Source organism: Bison bison, unplaced genomic scaffold (genome assembly GCF_000754665.1).
Source record: "Bison bison bison isolate TAMUID 2011002044 unplaced genomic scaffold, Bison_UMD1.0 scf7180017864317, whole genome shotgun sequence".
Classification (NCBI taxonomy): domain Eukaryota; kingdom Metazoa; phylum Chordata; class Mammalia; order Artiodactyla; family Bovidae; genus Bison; species Bison bison.
In genome coordinates this window covers 8913191-8930682 of record NW_011494889.1, presented here as the reverse complement: position 1 = coordinate 8930682, position 17492 = coordinate 8913191, and the positions used below count along the sequence as shown (strand labels likewise).

General features: G+C 52.3%; 1 protein-coding gene across 4 annotated transcripts in view; it reads left to right on the top strand.

Moving 5' to 3' along the window:
* MSI2 (musashi RNA-binding protein 2) overlaps positions 1–17492 on the top strand; it is a 408751-nt gene that overhangs the window by 321919 nt on the left and 69340 nt on the right. For all 4 annotated transcript variants that reach the window (XM_010852922.1, XM_010852919.1, XM_010852921.1 and 1 more), the window contains one exon: positions 10192–10274. In XM_010852922.1, coding sequence (XP_010851224.1) covers positions 10192–10274 — 83 coding nt within the window. The remainder of the gene's footprint in view (positions 1–10191; positions 10275–17492) is intronic.

Below are 17492 nucleotides of genomic sequence, written 5' to 3'. Positions count from 1 at the left end.
ACGCGTGTCGATTTGCACCGATCCCGGCTCTGTGTGTGCGCCAGCCACTTGTAATTCCCCACAGCCCCAGCCAGCTCTGCACGGCAGCAAGAAATATGACCAGGCAAGTTGAGAAAATAAATTAAACTAAGTGTCAACTTTTCTTGTTTCTCTCCTCATTATTAAGAGATGGAATGGGGCTCGTTTATCAAGCAGGGGGAGAAATTAATTGACACGGCTTTAATATCATGATGTCTGGCGTGTCTGGTCACATTCCTTCATTTTTTGGAAAGGCATTTTATTATCGTTTACAGCAACCAGCTGCCAAACTACTGGTGTAAACGAGGCAGCAGGCGCATGAGTGACGCCCTGCGAAAGGACTGCAGTGCCGGCCCGAAAGGGGCGCAGCGGGGAGGAGAGGCCAGGTCAGAAAGGGCCCCCCGCCCCCCGGCCCAGAGAGGCAGCCTGTCGGCTCCTGGGCAGGGCAGAGAGAAGGGATGTCTGCAGACTGTCCGACCCATCACAGGCCCATTTGCCGGCCACAGAGGAGGGTAGTTGCAGGCCTCTGCCTCTGATGACCTCCTGGCCCTCACACCTTTGCTCTGACCAGCCATGAGGCCGAGTCCTGCATCCATTGCGAGTCAGCTTGCCTGCCCCCTGTTCTTGGTTCTTAACAAGGCCAGGGACGTGAGTACTTTTCTGTTCATCCCTCCAGGGCGGCTGACTCTAAATTAGAGAGCCAGTTTGCTGCGAGAGGTGTCTGCTAGCATCTTCTTTGATGATGCAATCCCGTTTTCAGCAGCTCTGTGGTTGGGGTCTGGAAACGTTCACAGGAGTCCCTGCCCTGTGCCCATCCTTGGCCAGACTAGCTTAGGTGATGCTCTGGTTTTCTTGATAAAATTGATCTTCAGGGTGTTGCTCTTAAAACTCTCACTGTCCCCTGCACTATCTGTATGTTAAGGGCGTGTCCACACCAGAGTGTGGATGCTCAGCTGGCTGGGCCGGCACCGCTGTCTCTCCCGTGCTCTCTTGCTGGGTCGTGAGGCTGAGGGACTGTTGGGCGGTTTGTAGAGGGTCTCGCTGAGCAATGAGGGTGGGGCTCCAGACCCAGGTAGGATGTCTCGAGAACCCAGCAGATACTGGGTTTGGGGTAATCCACCTTCATGTGAAGGAAGGAGGCTGGGATGGAATGAACACAGGCTTTCCCACCCCTGCTGTCTGACCCTTGAGTCTGTAAAGTAGGGACAACCATCCCTAATCCACCAGGGTCGGCGGGGGGCGGGGTGGGGGTGTGGTTGGTGAAGACTAAATTAAAGAAATTTGCTCAATAAACATAGTAAGCTTTCTCTTTTTATAATTATTGTTAGAATGTGGAATGGTAATAAATAACCACATTTAGGATACTAGACAGTAGATATGATCAAAGGAATTCCCATCCCTGGTTTGGTGGGAAGCGACCTGCTCATCTGCCTGAAATCCACAGAAGTGTTTGAGTGTGAGAGCAGACGGGCCTCCAGGTGGCGCTAGTGGTCAGGAACCCGCCGGCCAATGCAGGAGACATAAGAGACTCGGGTTCCATCCCCAGATCAGGAAGACCTCCTGGAGGAGGGCACGGCAACCCACCCCAGTATTCTTGCCTGGAGAATCCCATGGACAGAGGAGCCTGACGGGCCTCAGCCCATAGGGTCGCAGAGTCGGACTCGACTGAAACAACCTCGCAGGCACACTCGTGAGAGCATCACACCCGGACAGTGGCCCCTCCTGCCCGGTACCTACGTCTGAAGGTGCTCAGGAAAGTAATGACAGCTCAGACTGGACTTCACTGGTGTCCGGGTAACAGGTAGCAAGTATCCCCAAGTGGCAGGCAGTCATTGGAAACGTATCCTTTCCTTTGGAAAGGCAACTTGTTTTTTTCTTCGAATAGATCAGTCTTCTGAGTTACATTTGTTTAGGACAAATGCAAGGGCATGTGAAGCCACCAGGTCCCACCAGATAAGGGGCCTTCAGACCCTAGCCAAAGTTCCCGGAAAACCTTTCCAAGGACATGAAACCCATTTGCCAAACCTGCTGAAGCCCATAGACATGGCCCAGAAATGGTCTGAGTTGGGGGCAGGTTGGGCAGCCCGAGGTGAAGTGTCATCAGTGGACACACGGCTACCGTGCTGAAGCCCGCAGACCACCAGGGTTCGTGCCCCAGGCCTCCCCTTCTCGGGACCGTGGGGCCCCCAGACCAGCAGGGAGGAGTTTCGAAAGGAGCCAGGCATGACTCCTGGCCAGCTCCTGCTCTGGCTTCGGGGCCACGTGCCTGCATAGAGGAGTTGTGTAACTGTGCCAAGCAGTTGAGCAAAGTGATGATGGAGGAGGCTGCCCTGCCCCTCGCAGGGTTGCCTTGGGGACCAGGGAGGGTGATAACAGGAGAAGTCTTTTGAAACCAGAAAGTGCTGCCCACGCCCGGACCCAAGGGATTCGTATTTATCCTAGAAGCAGCCCACGGCTGCTTCTGCTTCCCACCAACTCTGGGTTATTAGCCAGAGAGGGAGGTTGCGTGGGTTATAAATACACTTGGGTACGCGTACCTTAAATTCCTCATGGGATACCCAGAATAAATTTGACAGTCTGGGTTTTTTTTTTCTCTCATTTTTTTCCTCATTAACCCAAGTGTGTTAACTCCTGACTTGCATTGATTTTCACTGAAGACGCATTGGACACTGCGTGATTGCCTATTAGTGTTCATTGACCTATATGATAAGAGAAGAAAATTATTTTTGAGGCTAGGAGAAGGCCGTCCCCGTCTTTCCCTCCTGACCAAAAAAGAATTCTCTGCAAGTTAGCTGTTGGCTGTTCCTCAGTGACTGCGTCTGGAGCAGGTCATTTTAATTGTGAGGCATCTTGTTCTCGGAGCTCTCGTCTCGTGTGTGTATGTTCGTGTGTGTTTACAGCTTTGTATTATTCAGGTGAATAGTCGGTGTTGTTCATTTGAATAAAAGAGGGAAAAAAAGGTTTGACTGTTAAACGCTTATCTCTTAAATAGAGCCTACTTGTTAGTTTCCATAATAGCTTCATTCAAGAGAATGCTGTAGAATTGCATTTTTAAATGCTCACTGCTACCCTATATACGTCTGTTTTTAAATCCCGTTTTGTTTCGGATTCACCTTCCCACCACCTTCCTTGTCCCAGTTTTGCTGACTCCTGGCATCCCTCAGAAGTGCGGGTAGGGTTAACGTGGGGACTTGGAGAGAGGCAGGCAGGTATCCTTTGCTGATGACGAGGGAGAGGGTTTCTTTGGGGAACTATCCTGTTTTCCCCCATATTTTGGCCCTGTACCACTCTCCTTTCTAGGGATGGTGGCTGACGACTTCACACCCCTCGGGAAGGGACTTCCCTGGTGGTCCAGTGGCTAATACGCCACGCATCCATTGCAGGGGGCCTGGGTTCGATCCCTGGTCAGGGAAGTGGATCCCATATGCTGCAACTAAAAATCCCACGTGCCCCAACGAAAAATCCCGTCTTTCACAATGAAGTTCAAAGATCCCACGTGCCACAATTAAGACCTGGCGCAGCCAAATTAACTAATTTTTGAAATGTTTTCTGGCTCTGGCATGGCACCTTCTTGGGACCAAGAGAGACTATGCCCTGAGCAGGGGTGTTCACGGGTTCCCCAGAGGGCCCTGCTGGCGTGAGAGCCCTCACAGACTCTGTGTGTCCAAGTCCTTGCCCCGGCAGGGACCAGAGCAGGATCCCCCACGCAAGCCGGCCCAGCTCTGCTGACTCTCCATGAGACCAGAGTGGTGAAGGCACTCTCCTGGGGCACACAGCTCACCACCGGGCCCTCGCTTTTGAGCAAGGATAATTGCTTGTTTTTAATTGGCTGCTGTGTGTCTGATGGACCTTCATGAGACTCCATTTCTGATTCTCTGCAAGGCTCTTTTGGAAAAAAATGACAGGGAAATAATCAGTCCTTCCCATTCCTTTTTTTTTTTCTCCCTTATGTTCAAAAAAAAATTTATTTATAAAAAATACAATGGGATAGGTTTATGCTGAGAAATGCAGCAATAAATACTGTGGAAGAAAACAGAGCAGTTCTACATTGGCACAAACAGGAAGGGCAAAGGCGCCCCCAGACTTCCATGTCCGCAGGCCAATTTTGTACACGTTCCTTTTGAAACGCCACTCGGAGAAGATCTCATCAGCTTAGGTAAGAGTAAGTACACGTATAATCGCAAATGCACACTGGTCAGGACTTTATTTAAAAATTAGCAAACAATACTGTGGAAACATTGATACATAAATTTCTAAAATGCATCTTAAATTTAAACGTGGCAAAAACCATGTTTAGCTGTAAGCATGTTTAGTCTTCCATGTAGAAACGAGATACTAAACTGTAAAAAGAAACAAAAATAACTTCCTATTGTTTGAGAATACCAGTTTTAAGCAGAGGACTGTAAAAATGCATAGATTTTTAATGAAAGAGCTGACGGCACAGGGGTACTCCTCAGCCTCCTGGGTCTCGTGTAGAATCTGTACATTCGGCAGACTGTTCAAAAGCCTGCGATGCACTGAAAACAGTATGCTAAGTGAAATAAACCAGACACAGAAGAACAAATAGTGTATGGTTCCAAGTCCATGAAGTGCCTAGAGTTGGTGAGTTCATGGAGAATAAATGTTACTGGGGGTTGTGGGAGGGAGGGAGAGACATTGCTTCAGGGCACGGAGTTCTGCTCTGGGAGGGGGAAGAGTTCTGGGGATGATAGTTCTGGAGAGTGGTGATGGTTGTGTAACATCATGAGTGAGCAAACGTCACCATCCTGTACACTTAAAAATAGCTAAAAGGGTACATTTTATGTTACGTTTATTTTACTCAGTAAAAAATTAATTTCAAAAATGGAAAAGGCTTGGATGCCAAAAAAAGGATTTTTCCCACCCACTGCCACATCCCTCCCAAATTTTTGACTTCCTTCTTCTGCCCTTGATACCTCAGGTTAATTTATTTTGTTGGGGAGGGCGCAGTGCTCACCACTGAGTCGCTACTACTACTGCTGCTAAGTCGCTTCAGTCGTGTCCGACTCTGTGCGACCCCATAGACGGCAGCCCACCAGGCTCCCCCGTCCCTGGGATTCTCCAGGCAAGAACACTGGAGTGGGTTGCCATTTCCTTCTCCAATGCATGAAAGTGAAAAGTGAAAGTGAAGAGCTCAGTCGTGTCCAACCCTCAGCGACCCCATGGACTGCAGCCTACCAGGCTCCTCCATCCATGGGATTTTTCAGGCAAGAGTACTGGAGTGGATTGCCATTGCCTTCTCCGACTGAGTTGCTAATTCATTGTAAATGAGGATGCATCTGTAAGATAAAAATGATTATACGTTCAGGAGTTACATTTATTGATAATTAAATGTTTCGTTGCTTCTTTGCTTTCTCCAAATGGAATAAATAAATATTTTAGACATAATCAAGTTTGTTTTCTCTGTTTGGGCCAAACAGACATGGCTGTTGAAATGATATAGATCTTTAAAATACTGCAAATGAGTCTTGACATTGCTGAGTTGTGTTGAGTCCAAGGTACATAGGCTTGAAATCCAGACTCTCTCCTGTGATCAGGAAAATCAGTTTTGTGATACTCGAATTCTGAGTCCTTCGGGATTAGGGAAGGGACCAGCGGGGAGCCAGGATCTGAAGTGATGCTGTGTGTCTTCCCCCTCCCTTCCCCGTGCAGCAGTCTGCATTTTAATTCCTGTCTCCCGGCTCCTCCGCACCTCTTCCTGTCTCTGGGCGGTGGCAGGGACTGGGAAATCGGGGCGACAGTGAGTCTGGAGTAGCGCTGGGCCAGGAGTCCTGATAGTTGCTGCGTGGTGGACCAGGCAGAAGTGGGGAAAAGCAGTTTCCTTGGCAGGGGACTGAACCCAGCGCTTCTAGGAGACTCGACTTAACCTGGGCACCAGGTGACAGTAAACCAGTGTCCTCCGGCTCCTGGAGGGGTACCCTGGACGGGCACTGACCCACCTTCTTTTCCGGTGGCACAGATGGGCACGCCTCATTTGTCCACACTTTCCCGCCTTCCATTCAAACCGCGTGCCTGGTCTGGCTGGAGCGATCTCGTGGGGCCCTTCTGCATGGGGGCGGCCAGAACCCACCACCTTGCTGTCTTAGCTCCAGTGGCTGCTGTGAGAAATGGCCGCCGACTGAGGGCTTCAAGCCACAGAAGTTCATTCTCACGGTTCTGGAGGCTGAAGTCTGAAATCAGAGCATCAGGAGGACCACGTTCTCTCCGCAGGCTCTAGGGGCCGGCCTTCCCTCTCCCGGCTCCTGGGGGCTCCCGGCCTGCCTTGGCTGGCGGCCTCGTCCCTGCATGCCCTGCATCCGTCCTCACGAGCCATCTCCCTCGGAGTCTCTCACCTCCCTCTCCATGGCACAGAACGCCTGCTGTTGGATGGCGGGCCACTCTAACAGTGGGGTGATCTCTTCTTGAGATTCTGAACTTACATTTGCAACAGCCTTTTTTCTAGATAACATCACATGCAGAGTTTCCAGGGGGTAGGATGTGGACCTACCTTTTGGGGGGCCGCTGTTCATCCTGATTAGCAGCGGGGTTCTCTCCCTGCCTAAGAACTGGCCCATCCTGGCATGTTGAGGGTTTGCATGTCGCCTTGGTCTGAGTTTGGGCCAGAGGGGCGGCTTCAGAGACAGAGGAGACGCCAGAGTGACTCATGAACTAGATGTGAGGGTGGCAAGGGAGGGGGAGGCCCGTACAGGGAAGAAGTGGGAACCTCTGACCTGTCCCTTGAGAAGAGGGACTATCCAGCACAGTGCCTGGCACATGGGGAGCGGGTTTATGGCCGAGGAGGGCCCGAGTCGGTCTCGAGGGAAGGCCATGACGCCGGTTAGGCGGCCGCTCAGACCCTGGAGGAGCAGAAATGGCTTGTTCTGTCGTGCTCAGCCACCCGCTGCTGTGTGTTAGGGCCTCTGTGTGTCCTGGGGACCCAGAATGAGTAAGGCCCCTGCCCAGCCCTTGTCCTCGAAGCCAGTCTAGAAGGTTCCTGCATCCTCTGCCGTGCCACCTCTCCCTCCCTTGGGGACCTTCTGAAGGCATGGCACCTTGGTCCCTTCTTCTAGGATCCGGGTTCCAGAAGCATGGCCAGGAAGGGGATTAGCCTGAACGTCGCCAGCCTCCCTGTGCGTGCTGCAGCAGCTCCTGCCTGGATGAGAATGTTGTTGTTCAGTCGCTCAGTTGCGTCCGACACTTTGTGACCCCATGGACTGCAGCATGCCCGTCTCCTCTGTCCTTCACTATCTCCCAGAGTTTGTTCAAATTCATGTCCATTGAGTCGGTGGTGCTAACCATCGTTTCAGGCCCCTTTGAAGGGGGACTTGGGCAGCCATCACAACAAAGCCCAAAGAGAAATCATTCGGAGACTTACCTCTGGGTGTGGTCTCCTCCAGCCCTGTCTGTAACTGTGGGACCAAGGGCTAGAGAGAAGGCCAGTGTTGTAGCGCTCTCTGCAGGGACCTGGTTTAGAGGGGTGTATGGACCTGGTGAATTGTTTCCTGTTGGGCCTCATTTTAAACAAAATAACATTGTATCCAAAGACCCTGGGAGACACTTGCCAGCTCTGACCCTGTGTGGCAAAGGCTTGTACGTGCCCCTCACGATGGGTCTCACCTCCAGCCTTACATGTCTGCAGTGGCCTGAGCTGAGCTGCATAGGCTGGAACACCGGCCTGGTATTTAGTGTTTGGTAATAAATTACATGGGCTTCCCTGATGGCTCAGACTGCACAGTACAGGAGACCTGGGTTCGATCCCTGGGTAGGGAAGATCACCTGGAGGAGGGCATGGCAACCCACTCCAGTATTCTTGCTTGGAGAATCCCATGGACAGAGGAGCCCTGTGGGCTACAGTCCATGGGGTCACAAAGGGTCAGACACAACTGAGTGACTGAGCACAGAGAGCATAGTAAATTATATAGCATCGTAAAGATTGTGATAGCTGATTCTGTGGTCATCCTTGCCCTCTGTTTTACTGGAGATTGAGAGCAGGGAGTGGCCTTTTCCATTCCTTCCCCAAGGAATCTTCCAGATCTCACGGGAGCTGGGATGTAGGTGTGCAGTGCCCGCAGCAGCCCTCCGCTGCTCCTTAAAAGATGGTTGGAGGTCAGGGAGAAGAGTGTCCTGAGAGATTTTCTGTCCACCTGGGATTTCTGGGGCCCAGAGTAGACACAGAAGCTTTAAAAGGGAGCATCTGTATGTGTACTCATGACAGGAAGCACTGATTATCATACTACTAAAACAGCTGTTCTGATTTTCGTGTTCCTGGTTGGTGTACACAGGCTTGTGTTAGGCCAGGCTCATAACTCTGGGGAGTATAGTGTCTTGGTCAGTTGAGCTGTTGGGAAGATCCCCTGGAAGAGGGCATGGTAACCCGCTCCAGTATTTGGGCTTCCCTAGTGGCTCAGACAGTAAAGAACCTGTCTGCAATGCAGGAGACCTGGGTTCGATCCCTGGGTTGGGAAGATCCCCTGGAGAAGGAAATGGCAAGCCACTCCAGTATTGTTGCCTGGAGAATCCCATGGACAGAGGGGTCTGGCAGGCTGCAGTCCATAAGGTCACACAGAGCTGGACACGACTGAAGCGACTTAGCACACACATAGACTGGGAGGCTTACAAACAACAGAAATGTGTTTCTCGTAATACTGAAGGCTGCAGGTCCACGATCAGGGCGTCAGCATGGTCAGGTTTTTGGTGAAGGCCCTCTTCTGGTTTGCAAATGGATGTCTTATTGTGTCCTCCCAGGGCAGAGAGTGCAAGGAAGCAGGCTGCCTCGTGTTACATAAGGGCACTGATCCCATTCATGAGGCCTCCACCCTCGTGATCCAAACGTCTCCCAAAGGCCCCACCTCCTAACACCATCCCGCTGGGGTGGGATTTCAATACATGAATGTGGGGGAACACAAACATTGAGTCCATGAAGTTCTCCAGGCAAGAGTACTGGAGTGGGTTGCCATTCCCTTCTCCAGGGGATCTTCCCGACCCAAGGACTGAACCTGGGTCTCCTGCATCGTAGGCAGATTCTTTACCGTCTGAGCCACCATGGACTGAGGAGCCTGGTGGGCTGTATAGCCCATGGGGTTGCAAAGAGCCAGACACAACTGAGCAACTAACAGGTTCACTTCCACTAAACATTGAGCCCGTAGCAGAGATTTGGGTTGTGACCCGAAAGGGTCCCAACATGCAGTCTCACCACCTTAGGCTGCAGGTGCAAACCTTGAGGCTTAGCGGGGAGAAGGGGCTTCCCAGGAGGACACATATATTTGATGCAGAGTCAGGACTGGGATCCGGGTCTGTGGCCTCCCCATCAGGTTGCCTGTGCTCCTGCGTGCAGCCGCTGCGGCTTCATTTCATCCAGGGCGGGGTGCCATCCCATCCGTGGGTCTGTATGTCAAAGCGCAGCTTACCCAGTGGGGTCACAGATGGGGCAGCATGCTGAACCCTGTTGGGGGCGGGAGGAGAAGAAAGAGAGGGCAGGAGGGTGGCGAGAGGCACTCAGGATGCTGAGCAGTGGTCGGCTGCCAAAATTCTTCAGTGCAGCTTGTCTAGCAAAGCCGGCCTCCAGCCGAGTAAATACAGCAGATAGCTGACGGGCTGACAGCAGGCATCAAACAGTCTTAAACTGCACCAAATCCGCAGTGCTTTTGAAGCCACAGTAGAAAAAGGATGCCTGCGCAGAACAGAGGCCTGAGACTTTTAATCGTTTCTTCCAGGCCTCAGGATGTCCTGATGAGGTATTAGAGGAAGTAATTCAGGAAGAAAAGGACAAATAACCGCCTCCGTCTGGAGGCCGACCCGAGGGCTGGCCACTCCATCGAGGAAAGGGCGAGTGTGGCCCCGCGGTCATCTGCTGTCCCCGTCCCCCGCCCGCCCTCCTCCCGCCTGGAGCCCTGGGCTCTGACCCTTGTAAATAACAGACACGTAAATTTCCTGTTTGCTTCCGGGCAGATGTAAACCACATGTGCCCGCCGCATGGGGGTGAAATCATTAACTTTTCCTCACTGTTAGAAGGGTGCGCTGTACAAATTAGAAATCATTTCCTCAAGCTGGAGGCCTTACCCAGGGATCCATTCCCTGCCCTCCTCCCAGGAGCCTGGTCACCACCGCAGGACATCAATGAAAGGGAACGGAACTCAACTTCTCCTCTCTGTCTTTTTTCCTTCCTTTCTCCTCTAGGGTTTGGCTTTGTCACTTTTGAGAATGAAGACGTTGTGGAGAAAGTCTGTGAGATTCATTTCCATGAAATCAATAATAAAATGGTAAGTTGGCGGGAAGGAAATCTAAAAAGGAGGGGATATAGATGTATATGTATAACTCACTCATTTTGCTGTACAGCAGAAACTAATATACTGTTGTAAAGCAGTTATACCTCAATAAAAATCAATGAAAAAATGGTAAGTTGGTAGGAGGTACATTGAAATGCCTCCCCTTCCCCCATATACACCTCTTATCCTACAGACTGCTGCAGCCTGGTCATGCTAGAAGGTGCGCTGGGTGGGCGCAGGGACCACACTAAGAGTTCAGTTCTGTGAACAGCAGGAGTTGACAAGGTTTTTCTGTAAAGGATCAAATAGGATATATTTTCTGCTTTGCAGGCCGTACAACTGACTATCCAGCTACAAACCATCTAGAGACAATATATACAGGAATAAGCAGGGCTGTGTTTAATAAAGCTTTGTTTGTGACTTCCCTGGAGGTTCAGACAGTAAAACGTCTGTCTACAATGTCTAAGCTTTAAGGACACTAAAATTGAAATCTCGTAATTTTCACATCACAAATGTTTATTGATTAAGTGATTGACATTTAAAAATGTAAAAACTGGGGACTTCCTTGGTGGTCCAGTGGTTAAGACTTTGCCTTCCAGTGTACGGGGTGTGGGTTCAGTCCCTGGTCCGGGAGCTAAGATTCCACATGCCTCCAAAAAACAAAACATAAAACAGAAGCAATATTGTAACAAATTCAATAAAGACTTTAAAAATGGTTCACATTAAAAAAAAAAAAAAATGTAAAAACCATTCCTGACTCTGGGCCTCTACAGAAGTGGCTGGGGGACTCAGATTTGACCTGCAAGTTTAAATTTGCCAACACCTGGTCTTGGTATGCATCTGCTGTTTAGCTTGGTTTTTGAGAGCTCTATCTTAGATATGAAGTATATTGCCCAAATTATCTATCTCTTTAGGCCCTGCTGGGTAATTAACATTCTCTCCTTCTGATCAGCTAGTGTTACCCTCATGATCGGTTGTTTTGGCCTCCTTTTGGCCTTCTAAAGTCCCTTTTCCTAGAGGACACGCTCGACTAGAAGCGTGTTGGATCATTGAAGTTTGGGTAGCAGACCGACCGCCCAGAGAAGTGGCCACCAGAGGGCGCCATACCATGTGCAGCTCAGGCATGACAGCTTGGAAGTCTAAACGCCTTTCTTCCAATTGAGTAGGTGGGTGAGAACCCCCTTCCTGTTGGCTCCAGAAAGATGGCAGCCCAGCAGGTGTTTCTAGAGCTGTCAGCAGGTCCTGAGAGCCAGAACATTTAGAGCCAGCAGCACCTCCAGCCCCAAGAAAAGAGGGAGGGCGCGTATGTGTTCACTCACAGCTGTAACTTTGATATTCTCTTTCTTTAGTCAAAACATTCCTTGCTTCTGAAACATGCATTCAGATACACATTGTATATTGGTCTGATATGTGTTCACCAACTTTAAATTCAATAATAGAGCTTTTAGTGTGGATAAGATCAAAGCAATCTGCTTAGCATGTGGTTGCTACAGGCCTGATTCAATATTTGACTTGCTAATTTTTTCCCAGGGCACTAAAATAATATTGTTCGTATTGTTCCTAACAGTCATATGCATCTGAAATGAAAATACTGTTTCTTTGCATCCTGTGGGTTGGAGGCATCAGCTCAGGCTTTGAAATGGGACCGGTTGGATGGGGGGTGGAGAAACAACCGAGTTCCCCTCACGGGCTCCCACCCCCTCCAGCTGATCTCTCTCGGTAGGTCAGTACTTGCTGGTTTTTTTTTAAACTAGAGAGACGAGGCTTAAAAAGAAAGCTGCTTCTAGTGCCCGGAGGCCTTGTCTCTCTAGCCAGGCCAGCTATGGCCAGACTCCACTGAGGCCTGCCTGGGCACTGGGGGATGGGGAAGGGCCGCCCAAGGCACTGGCAGCCTCCAGTCCTGTGCTGCCAGGACTTCACGGTTCGTCGGGAAGGCCCTGTGTCGCCTGGCAAGAGGCCTCGCGGTGCTGCCGCAAATGCATATGTGTGCAGCCCTTCACCGTTGACTGGCTTGGTGACAAGCCTGAGACGCGGGCGGAAAGGGCTTCCTTCTCCCCACTGTTCTGTGGGGAGACAGAGGCCCAGGGGATATGCCCCCGGGCCCCCTGGGTAGGGAAGGTGCACAGGCCTTGGGGTATTGGCTACCAGGCAAGCTGTGTAGGCGATTATTTGGCTTGGAGGTGGGGAGGTGGACCCCCAGATGACACGGGGGACAATCAGAAGCTAGAGCTTCAGCCCCGGGTAACCTGCAGCCGTTTGTAGCCGTTGTCCCCCATCTGTCACGTTTGCCCCTTTCTTTTGCACCAAGGTGGAAGCTGACGGTGGCAGGTGCTGGTAACGGCGTGCAGAGTGTGAGGTCTCTGTTTTCTTTGGAATCTGGGGCTGGTTTTAAGAGAAGAAGCAAGAATGGAAATAGGCAAGAGGCATGAATCAGGGGCAGACAGGTCAGGATCACAGAAGCCAAGGGAGGCATCACTGTAGGTGCCCAGCGCAGACCCACCAGGTCCAGGCCCGAAGGGGGAACTTAGAGGTGCTGGACAGGGCAGCATTAGGTCACCTGGCTGAGCTCCAGTGTAACAGGAGGGCCTGTGCAGGGTTGACCCCACGAGCAAAAGCTCCAGGTTGGGCTTGATAAACATTAGCTCTTGCTGTGGTCCACAGTGCCATCAATGAAAGGACTTCTCCAGCAAGCTCCTGTCCTCGGAAGAAGGGTGGAATTTAAAGCACATTGGGAGAGGATTCCACAGCCTGAATTGCTTTGGGTTCTGTGATACTGGTGTCTACTTCTAAGACTCAGAGAAAAAGGAAATGAATTTAAACTGTGCTGTGGACAGAATTCAAATGAGAGATCAGAAAGACTCAGAGCTTAGAGACTGCCAAGCAGAAACAGGGGCGGCGGTGAGAATGTATGTAGGAGTGTTTTGTAAACTAGACTGTGCTCCAGCCCTGTGAAGACAGATCTCCTGGACGCCTCGCGGGGACAGAGTGCTGGGGGCCTCCCCCACACCCCCGAGCTCCTGCAGCTACCATTGTCTCCTGTCCACAGGGAGGAGAGAACTCACCGTGCTGAGTCACAAACACAGGACTCGAATCCAGCTCTTCTTATTCTTAATCCGGCACTCCTGTGCCTGGCACTCAGTGGGCCCTGTATACATGATCGTGGAATGAAGAAAAGGTTAGGTGAGGGACCCCATGACAGTAAGGCATATCGTCATTCCCACAGCCATTTCCCATCTGATTTGGTTGTTTAATCTGGGCATTTAAAAAAAAAAAAAAAGATGAGAGTCCTTCTCTATGTCCAGGACAGCCAGCAGCTGATGTGGGGGCACGTGTTTCTACTTGCAGAGAAGCAGAGAGGCCGGACGGAACAAACTCTCCCGGATGCGCCCCTCCCCCCGACCCTGGGGAGGTCAGGGTCATGGCAGGGGGATGGGCAGAGCCATGCCTGGCACCCCCGCACGAGACCCCAGGGATCGCTGGTATTTGGGGAAGCCAGCGCCACCATCTCCTGAGTGCTTGCATTATGGATGTCGTTTGATCCTCACCCACACCTGGTGAAGGTGCTAATTATTATTGTTTAAAATTTCTTTCTTTTAATTGGAGGCTAATTACTTTACAGGGTTGTAGTGGGTTTTGCCATACACTGACATGAGTCAGCCATGGGCGTATGCTTGACTGATAAGCAAGGTGAGGCAGAGAGAGGAGTCAGGCAGCTTGCTCTGAGCCACGTGGCCAGAAGTGGCTACAGCAGGTTCCAGGCCCGAGTCCGGAGCTCCCATCTGTACCCAGTAGGCCGCTCCTCTCGTGGCTGAAGGGAACCTGGAGGGGCATCATCTAGCTGGGCACCAGCCTTCCAGGGCCGCTGACCACCCCTCTCAGCAGCCACACAGTAGCCCAGGTGGTTCCAAGTTCTCCTGCCGGCACACAGAGGACGCGGGCTCACTCGGGGCCAGGCTCCCGACTGGGAAGAAGGGCCAAGCCTCTGAGGGGTCCCTGGGGGCCACAGGCCTCTTCCCCACTCCCCCTGCAACCCGAGCTCAGGGCCCGACCCACGAAACCTGGTCCTGGCGTCCGACCAGACACAGAACGGAGGGCAGACGTGGCTCCTCACGGTCAGCACGTGGGGCACGCGTGGGCCACCTGGGCACTGTCCGGAGGGGCGCCCCCCGGCCCCAGTGGCAGCCTGCCAGCAAGGTGCAGTAGTGATGCCCCCCTCCTGCTTGGCCCTGAGTAGTTACCAGTGCAGCCTCCAGGGCCTCCGACAGCTGCGGGAGGGAGGTGGGGACTGACAGAGACCACCCTGGGCCTCCTTGCGGGCCTGGCTCAGCCCTCACCTCAGGAGTCGGGGGGCAACGCCAGCTGCAGCGGGTGAGGACTCAGGGTCCAGCTAGAAATGTGCCAGGCAGGGGCACTTCGAGCCCTTCCCCAGCTCTGACCCACTACAGGACATCAGTGCCCACCAGGCAGCTTACACTCACGTGGTGGTTGTTCCCCTGCACAGAGCGGACAGCAGAGCTCACTCAGGAAGGGACTTCCGCCGCCCATGGCTGTAAGGGCAGTGCTGCGATTTGAACCTGTGTCCTTCTGGCCCCAGCCCTGGGTTCTTCCCACTCTACGCTGCTGCCACCTTAGACAGACCTCATCATGGAAAAATCTGGACAGATTTGACTGGTGGATATAGGGCAAGGTTTTGTTTTATGCAGGGATTGCTATAGGATTCCGTTAAGCATCCTTTTCCTTGTTCCTTTAAGTGATCCGATGTATGTATTGCTAAGCAAGCTTGTCAGGAATGCAGAGTATCAGGCCCCGCCCCAGATGTGCCAAAACAGAATCTGCGTTTTGACAAATCCGCAGTGATTTGTGTGCACATTAAAGTCTGAGTGCTCCGGAGAGGATCGTGGTTAACGAGATAACGTGGGGGTTTGGGTCATAAATCGTCCATCCAGTGTCATGAGGAAGGAACCCAGGAGTGAACACGGAGCCAGCTGAGTCTGGGGCTCTCTGCAGCACCCACCCCTGCATGGTCAGAGACCAGACCACCCGCAGACGCTCTCAGCATCCTCGCCTCCCCTCTGACTTGTGTCTCAGGGGGTTGACTGCAGGTGTGTAAGGCTCATCCACAGGGTGATAGTCTGGACCCTCCAGTGATGTCGAATGTCCTTGTCCCCAGGTTGGGACCTACTGGGTCATTCAGAAGCACCCAGGACTCCAAAACATGTGGTCCCAAGCCTGAAGTCTAGGCCCACCACTGGTTGCCCTGCGGTTGGCAAGTACCCCACCTGTATGCACCTGTTTCCTCCTCCCAAAGACGGTGATGGCAGCTGCCCTCGGCATCCTGTAGGAAATGCTGATTTAGTCCCTGACCCTGGGAGGTCTTGGCCTGCTCTTTCGTCTGGTGTATGAGCTGGTCGCCTTGAAGAAATCAGCTTTCCTGAAAACCCCCTTAGTAACTATAACTTTCCACTTGGCCTAAACCAGGCACCAATCAATTTTTTGTCAAGGGCCAGATAGTAAATATTTTAAGCCTCAAAGGCTCTTCGTCTCTGTCACAACGAATGACATGTTAATGATGGGCATGGCTGCTGCTGCTGCTGAATCGCTTCAGTCGTGTCCGACTCTGTGCAACCCCATAGACGGCAGCCCACCAGGCTCCTCTGTCCATGGGATTTTCCAGGCAAGAGTACTGGAGTGGGGTGCCATTGCCTTCTCCGATGGGCATGGCTACGTTGAAGTTAAAACCTTATTTACAAAAATAAGTGGCATCTGGATTTGGCCTTGGACCGCAGTTTTCAACTCCTGGCCTCATCCGCTGTAGCTCAGAGCAGGTGGTCTGCTTATCTTAATGGACCCAAGAGGAGCTTCTCAGCCAGGCGGTCACCCAGGTCCTCTACTACTGAGGCAGCATTTTACTAGCTGGGGCGGGGGCCAGCAAGCAGATGCCGGGGTTTGGGGTTGCAGCCTGTGGAAAGTAGCAGTGCCTTCATTCTTAGGGGGCTCCGAGCACTGAGCAGGTGTGGAGGGAAGCATGGGGTGCTGTCCACCCAAGAGGCCTTCCCGGCGGTGGTGCCATGAACTGCTCACTGCCGACACCCCACAGTGCGGTCACTGCCCACTCCTGACGGTGACCTCGGGCAGGCTTCTGTGCTTCAGCTCCGTAAGACAGGCAGTGTGGCCCCTACCATGGAGACTGCTGGAATTAGGGCTTGCGGAGGCTTTTACCAGGCCATACATAGCACATTCTATCATCGTGAGAGGTCTTCTTACTGTCGTTATTCTTAGAATCATTGTATTGAACGAAGATGTAATCCTAAGGTAAGGCGGTCCTGGCCAGATGACAGGGCAGTGAGGCAGGTGTGCAGACCTGGGCAGGTCTGGGACCCAAGTCTCCAGGCCAGCAGGGGGTGAGGTGGGCACTCTTGATGCTCCAGCCGGCGGGGAGTCCTGAGAGGAGGGGGCCACACAGCCTGCAGAGCAGAAGGGGACCCCCAGATAGGGTTTTCTAGGTCCCAGGGAAGCTGACTCAGACGTTTCCACTGACTCATCCTTGGGGAGTTTACAAAAACCCCACTTCTAAGGTCAGAGCCTGGTGTGATCTCAAGCCTGCCTCCTCCCATTGGGGCACATTTGGGGGGTTAACCCCCAGAACAGGAGCCTCTGAGTGGGAGTGGCTGGCGGGCCAGAGAGCAGGAGAGTCCTGAGTTGGCCACTCCGACCTGGGGCTACAGTTCGGGGTCAGGGAATCCGAGGAGGCCCCAGGCCGGGGTGGGCGCTGACCCTGCCAGGGTGCTGCAGAGACCCAGCCTATCGCCTCCCTCCAGCTGCCCGCCCTCAGCCTGAGGACTGAGCTCCACTGGGAACCAGCCCCAGCATGAGGGGGAGGGAGAGGAGGGGCGGATGGAATTAACTGGGCTTCTGTGTTCACTACCCTATTTGCAGCATCGTCCTCACTCGTAAGCTAATTTTAGCTATCCATTCTGCTTCTGTTACCATTTATAAAATGAGAATGTCAAATGCAATATTAAACAAGCAGGATGAAGGCAAAAAAAAAACAACAACAACAGGAAATGCCAGAGAGGCACTTAATAAATGAATCTTGTGTTTACGCTGGAGAGGGAGCGGTCCTCCCCCCAGCCCCAACCCCCCAGCCCATCACGCATGCGCGCAACCCATCCGCACACGCTGTTTGTGCACCAGCTCTGTTCACGCGAGCAG